This window comes from Wolffia australiana, chromosome 9, assembly GCF_029677425.1.
Source record: "Wolffia australiana isolate 7733 chromosome 9, ASM2967742v1".
Classification (NCBI taxonomy): domain Eukaryota; kingdom Viridiplantae; phylum Streptophyta; class Magnoliopsida; order Alismatales; family Araceae; genus Wolffia; species Wolffia australiana.
Genome location: NC_135843.1, coordinates 7,446,134 through 7,458,818, shown reverse-complemented (window position 1 = coordinate 7,458,818; position 12,685 = coordinate 7,446,134). Strand labels below are relative to the sequence as shown.

At 36.4% G+C, this 12,685-nt stretch overlaps 2 protein-coding genes across 6 annotated transcripts in view; both read left to right on the top strand.

The window, feature by feature from the left end:
• Window positions 1–429: 429 nt before the first annotated feature.
• Window positions 430–7,914, top strand: LOC144707797 (Tetratricopeptide repeat (TPR)-like superfamily protein). 5 transcript variants are annotated; one of them, XR_013582545.1, is made up of 8 exons: window positions 430–829; window positions 1,585–1,802; window positions 1,880–2,089; window positions 2,371–2,461; window positions 2,550–2,772; window positions 3,617–3,992; window positions 7,080–7,158; window positions 7,738–7,914. XR_013582545.1 is itself a non-coding variant. In XM_078581043.1 (7 exons), exons 1-6 carry the CDS (start codon window positions 468–470, stop codon window positions 3,956–3,958), a joined length of 1,446 nt encoding a protein of 481 aa, XP_078437169.1. In that variant the 5' UTR covers window positions 430–467; the 3' UTR covers window positions 3,959–3,992; window positions 7,080–7,199. The 5 variants fall into 5 exon arrangements, 3 of the variants coding, with proteins under 3 accessions (XP_078437169.1, XP_078437170.1, XP_078437168.1); XR_013582546.1 differs by having other exon boundaries at window positions 7,720–7,914; XM_078581043.1 differs by lacking the exon at window positions 7,738–7,914 and having other exon boundaries at window positions 7,080–7,199.
• A 3,413-nt stretch (window positions 7,915–11,327) lies between these two features.
• The window catches only part of LOC144707448 (cold-regulated 413 plasma membrane protein 2-like), a 5,345-nt gene continuing 3,987 nt past the window's right edge, over window positions 11,328–12,685 (top strand). Inside the window, exon 1 of the mRNA XM_078580558.1 lies at window positions 11,328–11,668. Coding sequence (XP_078436684.1) covers window positions 11,478–11,668 — 191 coding nt within the window. The 5' untranslated portion in view covers window positions 11,328–11,477. The remainder of the gene's footprint in view (window positions 11,669–12,685) is intronic.

Sequence of the window (12,685 nt, the reverse complement as noted above, 5' to 3'; positions counted from 1 at the left end):
TGTCACGGTTGTCATCCGAGACGGATCTGTTGTCACGTCATGCGTCCAGGGTATCCTGTCACCGTCACATCACCGTCACGTACAGCCCGTCGCGCATCACCATCACCGTCATGCCCCATGCCTTCCATCACCGTCACCATCACGTCATCTGTCACGTGTCCGTCACGGTGACGTGTGACGTGGCGGATGACGTTTGCCGATCCCTGTCATTGACGGGTGATTGAATTCAAATCGTTCAGTCAGACCATGGATGACGAATGTAGGCGAGACGGATAACGGTCCGTCATCCGTCCAACACGCCTAGTATTAACTGAAAGGGCTTAAATGAAATTAGCGGGAGTCTTGGGGGCATTTATTTAGAAGAAACCCCCAAAAATTTCCCGCTACTTCCTCTCCCGAGTTGAGCTATAAATACCGAGCCCTCAATTTTCCCTCTCTTGCTGTACTCCCTTGTTTCAACCTCCGCCATGGCTGAGACTGTGGAAGCTCCAAGCCAAGTGATCGAAGCCTCGGCGAAGGAGAGCGAGATCAAGGCTCAAACCTCGGAATCTGAAGCGATCCAAGCATTGAATGGTGAGTTGGTGAAGTCGGAAGAACAGTCTGTAGTCATCGCAGGTGAGGAAAACCTAGCGGAAGTTGTTAACGATCCAGAAGGTCAGGATCTTCAAGCATCCGAGAATTTTTCAGAGGCGAAGGAGATTGCTTGCTCCTCTGGCGATGGAGATGGCTTGGCGAGGGCGGAGCAGTTGTTTGAACAGGGATCTAAGGCAATAGAAGGAGGCGATTATGTTGAGGCTGTGGACTGCCTCAGCCGTGCCCTAGAAATCAAGTGCGCTACTAAGATCACTTTACGTTAATGTCGTACTGTATTTTTTCTTTATATATCGTGCGTCGGATTCATGTTTTCCTGTGAATGTCGCCGTGTAATGGAAAATTGGAATGCTCAATCGTTTTTTTTAGTTTTCTGTTGAATATTAGGTATCATGTTATGCTAGAAGATAAAATCGCGATCAAGGCAGGTATGAATATTTAGTATCATGTTGAATGTTTGTAGTTGTTTCTGTTCAGAAAATGTACTGTGAAGTATTGTGAATGGTGTGCTATAAAAGAAAAATGGAACGTTCAATAGTTTTACAGTTTTCTGTTGAATATTTAGTATCATGCTATGCTAGAAGATAACCATGCGATCAAGGTAGGTGTGAAATATATCATTCTAGAGTTTTTGTGGTTCGTTCAGTTCAGAAAATGCGCTTAAAAGAAATATATCATTCTAGAGTTACTTCTGGACTTACCTGAGTAAATTTGATATATACAGTGAGTTAAATTCAAGGATACAATTGAACCGCGTTCAGACGAATGGAAGTTGGACTTTTAAGAACATTATTTAAGGATATTAGAGTTCACTCTTCTCATCTGAAATAAAAAGTTATTTGTATTGTTGATGTTTCGCGACCAGAAAATCTTACTAGTCCGTACAAATCGCGCATACACAGAGGGGGTATTGCAAAACCGTGAAATTAACTATAGTTTTAATGAGAATTATACGCCATGTATTCATTGCTACGGTCTCTGGCTCTTACGCAGGGCTGCCCACTACGGTGAGCTTGCTCCAGAGTGTGCCAGTTCGTATTACAAATACGGATGTGCGTTGCTGTACAAAGCTCAAGAGGAGGCTGATCCTTTGGGTAATGTCCCCAAAGACTCGTCTGAAAACCCTTCAAAGGGGGCTGCTGTTAAAACTGGAGATGGTACTTCAGGCTCTAAGAATCTGCCTCCGAAAAAGGAGAAAGAGATTGAACAAGGCAAGTTATTAATCATTGTTACTGCTTTTTTTATGAACATTTTTGCTGATTGCTATCGATCCATTGGGCTGTTGAAGGTGTTGATGGATCCAGTGACAATGAAATGGAAGAGGACGGAGAAGGTAGCGATGATGAGGACTTGGGAGAGGATGATGAAGAGGATTCTGATCTTGATCTTGCTTGGAAGATGCTTGACATAGCGAGGGCTATTGTGGAGAAATCCCCTGGAGATACGCTTGAGAAGGTCAACATACTTTCTGCTCTTGGCGAGGTGGCAATAGAGAGAGGTTCCTTTGTTGAACTCTACTTCTCTCTCCCTCTCTGTCTATCCATCTGTCCCTTCATTCGTCAATCCCTTTGGCTCTTCCTAAAGTGGTGTGGAGGGAGATTATTTTCATAATCTATTTCTCTCTCTTTATTTATACACATCCATCCATCTATCCCATCATCCATCTCTCCATGTGTCCAACCATTCCTCTATCCCGTCCTTCTGTTCATCCATCCATCCATCTAATCTCTCCCTCCCTCTCTATCAGCCCATGTCTAACATTACAAATTTTTCCTTCAGAGGACGTCGAGACCTCGCTCAATGATTACCATAAGGCTCTCTCTATTCTGACTAATATTGTCGAACAAAATCATCGTCGGATCATTGAGCTGTATGTACTCAATTCAGTCTATGATCTTATCTTGATTTTATATCATATGTTGAAATTTGATCTTTTTTTTTTACGCGTGCAATCCCAGGAATTTCCGGATTTGCCTGGTTTTAGAGCTGTGCTCCAGGACTGAAGAGGCCATTCCATACTGTAAGAAGGCCAGTCTGCTGTGTCAGTCTCGTCTTGAGCAACTGAAATCAGAGTTGGCGTCCATGAAGGCAGTCGAGGCTGATTCACTTCCTGCGGCAATTCTGGAAAAGGAACGGGATATTGAGGCAGTCAGTGGAATCTTAAACGAGCTTGAGAGGAAGGTAATTAAGAATTTTCATTTTAGTTATTTTGAAGAGAGGATGTGGATGATGGTGACGAGGATGTTGACCATGTCAATGATGATGGTGATGTTTGATGTTCATGCTCATGATGAAAAAAAGTTTACGTAGATGATGATGAACGATGATGAGGAAGAACTGTTGATGTTCGTGATGAAAATATTGATGTTGTTGATGATGAAATGTGATTTTCATGATGAAAATATTGATGTTGATGATGATGGTAAAGTGTTGATGTTTATACTTATGATGAAAATGTTGATGTTGATGATGATGGTGAAGTGTTGATGTTTATACTTACGATGAAAATGTTGATGTTGATGATGATGATGAACTGTTGATATCAATGTTCCTTATGACAATGTGGATGTCAATGCTGTTGATGAAGTGTTCATGTCAAGATTCATGATGAAATGTCAATAATGGGGTAAATGATGATGATGGTGATTTGGATGATGACGGCGATCTGAAGTTTGATGTTCCGGATGAAATGTCGATATTGATGATGACATTGGCGAGGGGGACGTGTTGACATCTGTGTGCATGATGAAAATGTTGATCTTAATGAAGACAATGTGTTGAAATTGACGTTCATGATGAAAGGTTGCTGATGTTCATGATTTTAATGTTTCGAAATAAACATTCATATTGCTGATCATGATCATGATGAGGAAAAAGTTGATGTTGGTTATGCTGTTGGTGGTCATCCAGAGGGAAATGTGGACTTCTCTTGTGCACGAGTTTCTATTTATTTAAAATCCTGTTTGATTCCAGGAGATTTTCCTACAAATATGACTAAATAAACTAATTATGTTCACATGTGCAGCTGGAAGATCTGCAACAGGTGCTGCTGAACCCGAAACCGTTGTTTGCGGAGATGATGAAGATGATCGCCTCCGGCTTGCCTAACGCAGATAAGAATTCTGCCCCCAGCTTGGATTCTTCGAAAGCAGGCACCTCTGTTAACGGCAGTGCATCCACAGTCGCTGTCGCCACCACTACTGCTGATACGATGGCCGCGGCCAATAGCAGTGGCGGCAATGGCAGTGGGGTGACCCATCTTGGAGTTGTGGGTAGAGGTCTCAAGAGGGCTTCTCCAGTCCAAATCCCAATTGACCCTTCATCTGAGAAGAAGAACAAGGTCTTCGGGGAATCCTCAGAGGGTTGACCAAGGAATTCCTTTGGCCGTTGACTTCACAAAGGTTAGGCAGAAACTACCTTGCCCCTGTCTTATTTTTTTGCGTAAGTCTCCTCTAAAGATTTTGCTTGGTTCAATATTGGCCTTCCTAAGCTTAGAATTTGTATGCATTCATTCATCATTATTCGAACTGTTTATCAGAAATCATAGGTAACTGATAGGATCCCTAGACTTATAGTTCAGGGACGTGGACGGGACAATTTTTTCGTCCCGGGATGAAAAAATTGTCCCGTCCAAGGGTATGGACAAAAATTCGTCCCGGGGACCACCGGACGGGATGGTTTTTGTCCCGGGGGAGGAAAAACCACCCGTCCGGGGTCTCGGACGATGGACGGACGAATGTGGACGAAAAACTGCCGGATTCACATCTAACGGTTGAGATGTATCCCCGTGGCCATGCTATGACAATTTGAATCAAAGTCCCTATATTTTTTCGCGCTTTCAGACTGACGCCGCTCAGAAATAATTGTACATATGTCCATTTGGATTATCTCTCCTCCATATTTCCCTAAAAAACTTAGAAAAATCCATATTAATATACTAAAAATATCAAATAGTTTTTTTTCGGCCGGGATGAGGGACGGGGCGGTGTTTTCCCTGGATGGGACAAAAATTCGTCCCGGGAGGACTGGACGGGATGGTTTTCGTACCGTCGGACAAAAATTCGTCCTGTCCTTCGTCCCTACACTGAATCCGGACGTCAGACGGGACGAAATTTGTCCCGTCCTGTCCATCGTTCACGTCTGGGACGGGGCAGTGTTTTCCCTGAACTGGACAAAAATTCGTCCTGGGAGGACTGGATGGGATGGTTTTCGTACCGTCGGACAAAAATTCGTCCTGTTCTTCGTCCCTACACTGAATCCGGACGTCGGACGGGACGAAATTTGTCCCGTCCTGTCCATCGTTCACGTCCGGGACGATCCAGAACTATACCTAGACTGATTCATTCGTCAATAGCAAACCCTTTCGTTTTGCCACCTTCTCTGAATGAGTGAGGTATAAGGGAGATCAAGCTGGAGGAAAATGGGGGCGAGTTTGCTTGAGGGAGTCACCCTCGCATTACTCTGCGACCATGGAGAGATCCACGTAGGGATTGAAGGGAGAGAAATTAGGGTTTGGAAATTTACCAGTTCTCTTCTCTTGTCAAAATTTTTGAGGAAAAGGAGGGTAGATCAGCCTAACCGGTGATCAACCCAAAATAAATAATATATATGACAGTGAAAAATATATGACAGACCAACCAGTAAGAGAGAAAACTCTTCGCCTCGCGCATTATGATATCAATCATATGCATGCCTTATGATGTTGCTCCTGCAATATTCGCCTCGGTTTTTGCAATATTTGCTGGTGCCAGAGGGTCCCAGACCGTAAGCTGGGTTCGGTCTATCTTTCAGTAGACCTGGAACAAAATTTTAACAGTAACCGCCAAAAGAGAGGGGCATTGTGCAGTCTCATTTTAATTCTTATTAATTGACTTTGGACTGCTTAAGTTCATGGTTCTCTGTTGTTTTTAATACCTTCATCTTTAGTTTCAATATTATTCAATCTTATGATGTTTTATCTGTTTTTGAGTTGTAGTTAAGAACTGTGATTTACAAATTTGGGCATTTGCATCAAAACACTAGTCTCCATGAAAAATGTTTTGCGGATTGCTGGTAATGTTTGATTTATATATATATATATATATATGTGGCACGCATATCATTGATGATGTGTGTTATTATGTATCTATTTGCATTCATTTCCGATTTTGCGTAAAAGTTTGTGCTTTAATTGAGTCATTGAAACAATTAAATTCATATCTGGAATGCAAGCTTAATTTCCTGGTGCAGAGGTGCTTTTGCAACTCTGTATTTTTTATCACTGCTGTTTCAAGGAACAGTGATGTTCTAGGTTTACTTATGAATGCTTATTCAAAATAGAAGTGCCTAGAAATATTTTCATAATTTTCTTAATTTTCTTTCTTTGAGTTAATAAAACAATTAAATCGAAATGTGTACGCTTTGATTGGCGTAGTAAAGCAAGTTTATCAGTTTTACGGCAACCCTAGATTGAGTCATGTTAAGTTTTTAACTTTTCTTCATCTTAGCTTGCATATTAAACTGAGCTAATATTATCTATAGAATATGAATTGTAACTATTTTACCAAATTTATATAATCTAGCATTGACTCAGCAAATGTATAATATCTTTTTTCAAGATCTATTCTCCCCTATTTCCTTCTTGGAAATCTGTAATATATTTTAATATACTAGTCTCCATGAAAAAATGTTTTGCGGATTGCTGGTAATGTTTGACATTTATATGACATGCATATCATAGATGATGTGTGTTATTATGTATCTATTTGCATGCATTTCAGATTTTGCGTAGAACTTTGTGCTTTAATTGATTTATTGAAACAATTCAATCCATATCTGGAATGCATTCTTAATATCCTGGTTTAGAGGCGCTTTTGCAACATTGTATTTTAATGTGCTGATGTTTCAAGGAACAGTGATGTTCTAGGTTTACTAATGAATAATCATACAAAATACAATTGCCTGAAAATATTTTCAGAATTAGCTTAATCCTGTGCTCTATGAGTTAATAAAACAGTTAATTCAAAAATGTGTACGCATTCAGGTATCTTTAGCTTATTTCCACTAATAATGACTTGCACAGTGAGCCGAGTCTTTCAGTTTTCAGAAACTCTAAATTAAGTAGTGAAAAGTTTTTAGTGAGTCTTAACTTTTCTTCATCTTAGATTGCATGTTAAACTCGGCTAATCTTATATTTAGAATAAAAAAGAATATCTATTTTACCAAATTTAAATAATCTGGCATACACATGTATAATATCCTATATTCAAGATCTATTCTCCAATGATTCCTTCTTGGAAATCTCTAATATTTTTAATATATTTCTTTAATGTGCATCTTATATCCCTAATAAAAGCTTTAAAAACATTTTTACATAATTTAGAAGTTACAATGATTTTATTATTTTCAGCATTCAATGTTAAGGAACATCAAAAATAATTTTTCTCCATTATATTATATATTCTGCAAACTGTTCTCCTTGTTAATCAAAATTTTTTGTTGAATGACAGTCATTTATTTCAACTGATTTTGTCATGAATTATAAAAAAACTCCATCCTCGCGTTGATTTTTTTGCACATTTGGACGAGGTAAGTACCCTTCTAAGCAAATATGATGTTTGGCTCCTTAATCTGCAGATTAGTATCCAGAAATCCATAATATTGATTAAATGAATGAATAAATAAATGTTAAAAAATAATGGAGCTACAGTGAAATATAACGGACGCCTCAGTAATAACCATAGCCATGTTAAATGTGGAAATGATATCAGTAATGCCATAACAAAAGGTTTTGCCCTGACTTTTCAAATTGCAGTGCTCTTAGATTAAGCTGAAAATTTGCCCTATTTCACATGATAACATCTATGTTATCTAATATGTGGATTTTCCCTTGCTTCTAGAATATATGGCCTGTGACAAAAAAATGTGAAAGAGCATGATTGTACGGCTTGGACAGTATTATCCGAACTTGATTTAAATTTGATAAACGCAAAAATAATGAATAATCAATTAATGGAGTTGTGCATTATAGTCTTTATGTTTCGGTCTTCCAATCCGAGACCATGTGATACAAATTGATAAGAAAGATATAATTTAATGATATAATGATAATGTTTACCTCCTGAATTATTCATATTTATTTGTATTTAGATAACCATCCAACTGCAGGATGTGATATCAAACAATCCGGAAGGAGATTCAAGCTAAAATTTTGAAGGCAGCTTCTTCTTATTCTTCCTCTCTCTCTCTCTCTATCTCTCTCCTCTACCTTAGTTATCACCTCTTATTTTATAAGTGTTTCCTGTAATATTTCTAACCACTGCTTAAAGAGTTTTAAATTCCTAATCATTTGTCTATGCGAAGATGATCCTTACTCATTGGAAGCTAGTTTTATTCTCTTTGACTAAACTTTTTTTTATAAATTTTACTGATCAAACTTTTTTTTATAAAAATAACACCCTAATTTTGAATTTATTAGGTGCTCCCACTTTATGATCTACTTCTCAACCCCCCCTTCTAGTGAGAGTTGATGGTGGGAAAGGTCAAGTAGATCTTGATGGATGATTGAATAAGTTCAAGAGGAGATCCATTGTCACAATTATGTCTAGAAGGAAAACACAACAGTTCCAAGAAACTCTCCAAAGGGAGGAAAGTCAGAGTCAAATTGGTTCCATGCATGGCAATTTCATTACTTTTCTCCAAATTTAATTCAATTTCTATGAGTTTCTTAGTGCAAATCAACTTTAATCTGAATTAAGCCCATAAAACCCTTGAAAATGATCTATTTGGTTTGAAAATTGACCATACCCTAAATCATCCTTAGAGCATCAAATAGAGATGATATAATATATTTATGATAACTTATGAATACAAAGTCCCATTTGAGAGTTATTATACTCCTTTGTAGCTTCTAGGTTACAATGCTTAGCTTGTAGACTTTGGGGCCGACGGCTTAAACAATTGAGCAGGTTAAATAATTCTTAACTATGTTGATATTAATAATTAAATAAGTTTGGAAATAATATATTATTTTGTCATTAGTTTCATTAGCTCAATAGATACATGGACTTAAAGGTTCACGCACAAGATATTTGGATATTGATGGATATAATCTGAGTTAGGGTACTTATAAAATTCAGGGTAGCAACTTGTTTTGATAACTATGTGAGTCATTGTTGAGTGTCCCTCTTTCTTCTCTTACTTTTCCTAAGTTTTGTTTTTAGTGAGGCTAGGTGGTGATGAAATTTTCTTTATTGTACATGGCAACACAATTTGAGGGAACAGAGCAGAAATTGGTCTGAAGATTGTGTGGATACGTCAAGAGGTCGGGTGTCAAAATGGTTTGAAGCAACTCATTAGAGAAATAGAGTGACTCGGAAAATTGTTCTGTGCCAAGTGATGATTAATTATGTTTTTCTTCTTTAAGATCTGTTATAGATTCATTATTTTGTTGCGAAATTGATTTCACATTATCTATCAAAGCAAACAGTCCAACATACCACTGACCTAAGTATCCATGAAACCCATTAATCTAGTTGTCACCTCCTAAGTCTGATCCACCTACCTAATAAGCATGAATGATGAGCATATAAGTATTAAAATCAAGAAAAATCAGAAATACCCAAAGGAAATATCGGAAGAATTTTAGGCTTCATTTTCAATCACAATGTTTTTTATTTAATTTAATCCTACACACTAAATTGAGATTCCCAGTCTCAAAAACTAGTTTTTCGACTTATATTTAAAAGTGTAATGAAACATCTTAATTTAGAGTACTCTTAATGAGAAATCTCAAAGTCAAATGTATCGTACAGTTAGGCAAAATTTTCTATAATTTTCTCCCACTCATTAAAGTCATCAGTCCCTCTCTAAAAACTTAACTAATACCACACATATATCTAAATGTATTATCAAATTAGTAAATAAAAAATTAGCTCAAGATACATGCATATATGAAAACACAGATGAAAATTTATTTATGAGATTTTAAAGATTTAGGTGAACTGGATTTGAGAACTTGTTTTACTTCTGTATCAAATTAGATGCTTCTTGTTGAAGAATGTTTAATCCTATTAATGGATTTATGTTTTTTAATAAAGTTGAACATTTTTGATGAAAAACATTTTCATGGATGAAACAAAAATCTCTGAATTATTTTCACTTTTCGTTTAAAATATGATTTAAATATGAACAAATTATACACATTTTCAGAAATTTTTTACCTTGCACTTATAAATTTATGTACCGACATAGATCAGGCTTCGCACAGTTAGTAGACCGATGGGAGCAGGTACCATTTGTAGTGGGTAATATAAAAGATAATATAAATTAGAAGTAAATAAATTTGAACAAAATAACTCTAAATAGAAGATCTAGAAGTAATGGGTAACCAATAAGTTTTATAGAATGCTAGGTATTAGAACTAGAGATGTTAAACATCAGTATAAGTTATATGGACAGTAAAATAATAGTATTATTATGAGGGATAGTAAGAAATAAGATTTTAGAATAACTTGTAATTTGAAAAATAAGGTCATCTGAAATAAAGAAAAAAGACAAGCCAAGTACTGAAGTGGATAATTTGTAAATTTTTTAATTATACATAAAATCAAATAAAAATAATATGTAAGTGAAAATACTTAATATATGAGGCAAAAAAATGAGCATACGTTTGAATATATTGAAGAATTGAAATATGTAATTATGAGCATAGAATGATAGGGTCTGATTATGAAGATATTTCTACATGCAGTATAGGTATGGATGTTAATTGATTTATATGTAATATGCCACTGTTGAAGTATTATGATACCTATTATAATATCTTAGTATGTATAAATAAGGATAATGTAAATTTAAATAAAAAGTAAATTTGTCTATTAAAATTATAGATACCTGTTAAGTCAGTCAATTGGACAGAAATATTTTAAATTTACCCCTTCACATTTCATTAATATTTGTAATTATGATCTAAAATATCATTATTTATCTAATCAGCTATTATATTAATGGATAAATATAATATGCAGCTATAATAGGCACAGGTGAGCTATCTATAAGAGATGAGTATAAATAAATAAGTATAATGATCTATATACATCAAGAAATAAATTAAATACCTTTATGTCTTCACATTCACTTGTAAACTCCTCGAATTAATCCAAAAAATATAAAAATTGGGGAAAGTACAAAGTTATACAAAAGTCAGTTATAAAAACATCCCTAAACCTGAGCTGGTAATCAGCATGCAAAATATGGAAAAAATGGTAAACTCTGGCGGATTCAACCTTTTTATAAATTTTATATATAGAGAGTAGTCATATATAGAAATAGAGATTAACATATAGGTAGATATATATATCTACAGGTTTATAGAGGTTATTCGAAATAAATATAAATAGCTAGATAAAGAGAGATATAGAGATAAGTATACAAATAGATATATATGTAAATATATATATTCAGAGATAGTTATGTGTATAGAACACAAACGTAAAGACAGACAGAGAGATATATTGATAGATAGATAGATAAAGATATGTAAACCGAGAGAGACAGATTGATTGATCGATATTGGCAGATCTCCATATATATTATAGATAAAGATTGATGGAGAGAGAGAGAGAGGTTGAATGAAAAAATGGTCAACTATTGATCTCAAATATGATGCCAAAAAAACCCAGCGGGGACAACCCTCTAGTCTTATCATAGTGATGCTATTGCGCATCTTTCATCACATCATCCTACTTGGAGCCACAATCTGAAGACATCTGTCAAGAAAGCAACCGCTACCCCTGTCGGCAAGTTTGATGGGGATCAGCAGCGATCAGAACATGTAGAATTGCGATAAGAACAGCGCCCATCGCCGACCCAAGTGTTGAGATCTGCAATCTGGGTTGGAATTGACGATGAGAAGAGAAGCGATGGAGTTTCTGGCGATGAAGACGGATGGCGACGTTACCGCTCAGCAATTGATCAAGTCTGACTTCCGCGAGCTTGGAGCTGTGGCGGCAAATCTCGCCGCCCACGCTGTCATGCTCACAAGCGATCTGGGAGTCGGCACAACTTTCTTCAAGTTCCTCGCCTCCGTCGCTGCAATGTAACAAGTTCGAATTTTAGTTTTTTGTTTTTCTCTCTTATGTTTGTTTCTCTCGTCGTTTTTTCTTTGGTTGAGAGCGGGGTGTGATCCCTGAGAATTTTGTTTTCTTTAATCGGTGTGATTTCTTTTTTGTTTTGTTTTTGAATGCGTGAATTGGTGAGGAAGTAGATCGTAGTTACCCTTTTTTTCAATCATCTTCGTTTCTAAGGTTTATTTCTAAGGAAGTAGATCGTAGTTTTTTGTTTTCTTTCTATGTTTGTTTCTCTCGTCGTCTTTTCTTTGGTTTAGAGCGAGGTGCGATCCCTGAGAATTTTGTTTCTTTAATCGGTGTGATTTTCTTTTGTTTGTTTTTGAATGCGTGAATTGACGAGGAGTTAGATCGTAGTTACCCTTTTCTTCAATCATCTTCCTCTTAGTTCCTTTTTGTTTTCTCTCTATGTTTGTTTCTCTCGTCGTCTTTTCTTTGGTTGAGAGTGAGGTGTGATCCCTGAGAATTTTGTTTTCTTTAATCGGTGTGATTTTCCCTTTCTGTTTTTGAATGCGTGAATTGGCGAGGAAGTAGATCGTAGTTACCTTTTTTTCAATCATCTTCGTTTCCAAGGTTTGTTCTTTATGGGGTGATAATTGTATCTCTATTCTCTAGTTGAATTCATAAGTTATTGCGACTATCAGATTTTTTGGAAGATTGATTTATACGACTATTGAAATCTTTACGTTTGATCGTTGCTTTTTCTTTGTGATTATCAACTAAATGTTATCTGGGTTTTTCTCTTTCGAACAGTTGTTCTCCAAATTGATGGGTACTGTCTTACCACGAAGATTTTTTTGGATTTCCAATCGAATTTTTATCTAAAAAAATTGTTTTCCAGATGAACTTTAAGAATGGGAATTTTTAATTAGTTTTTGTTTTCTCTCTATGTTTGTTTCTCACGTCGTCTTTTCTTTGGTTGAGAGCGAGGTGTGATCCCTGAGAATTTTATTTAATCGGTGTGATTTTTTTGTTTTTGGATGCGTGAA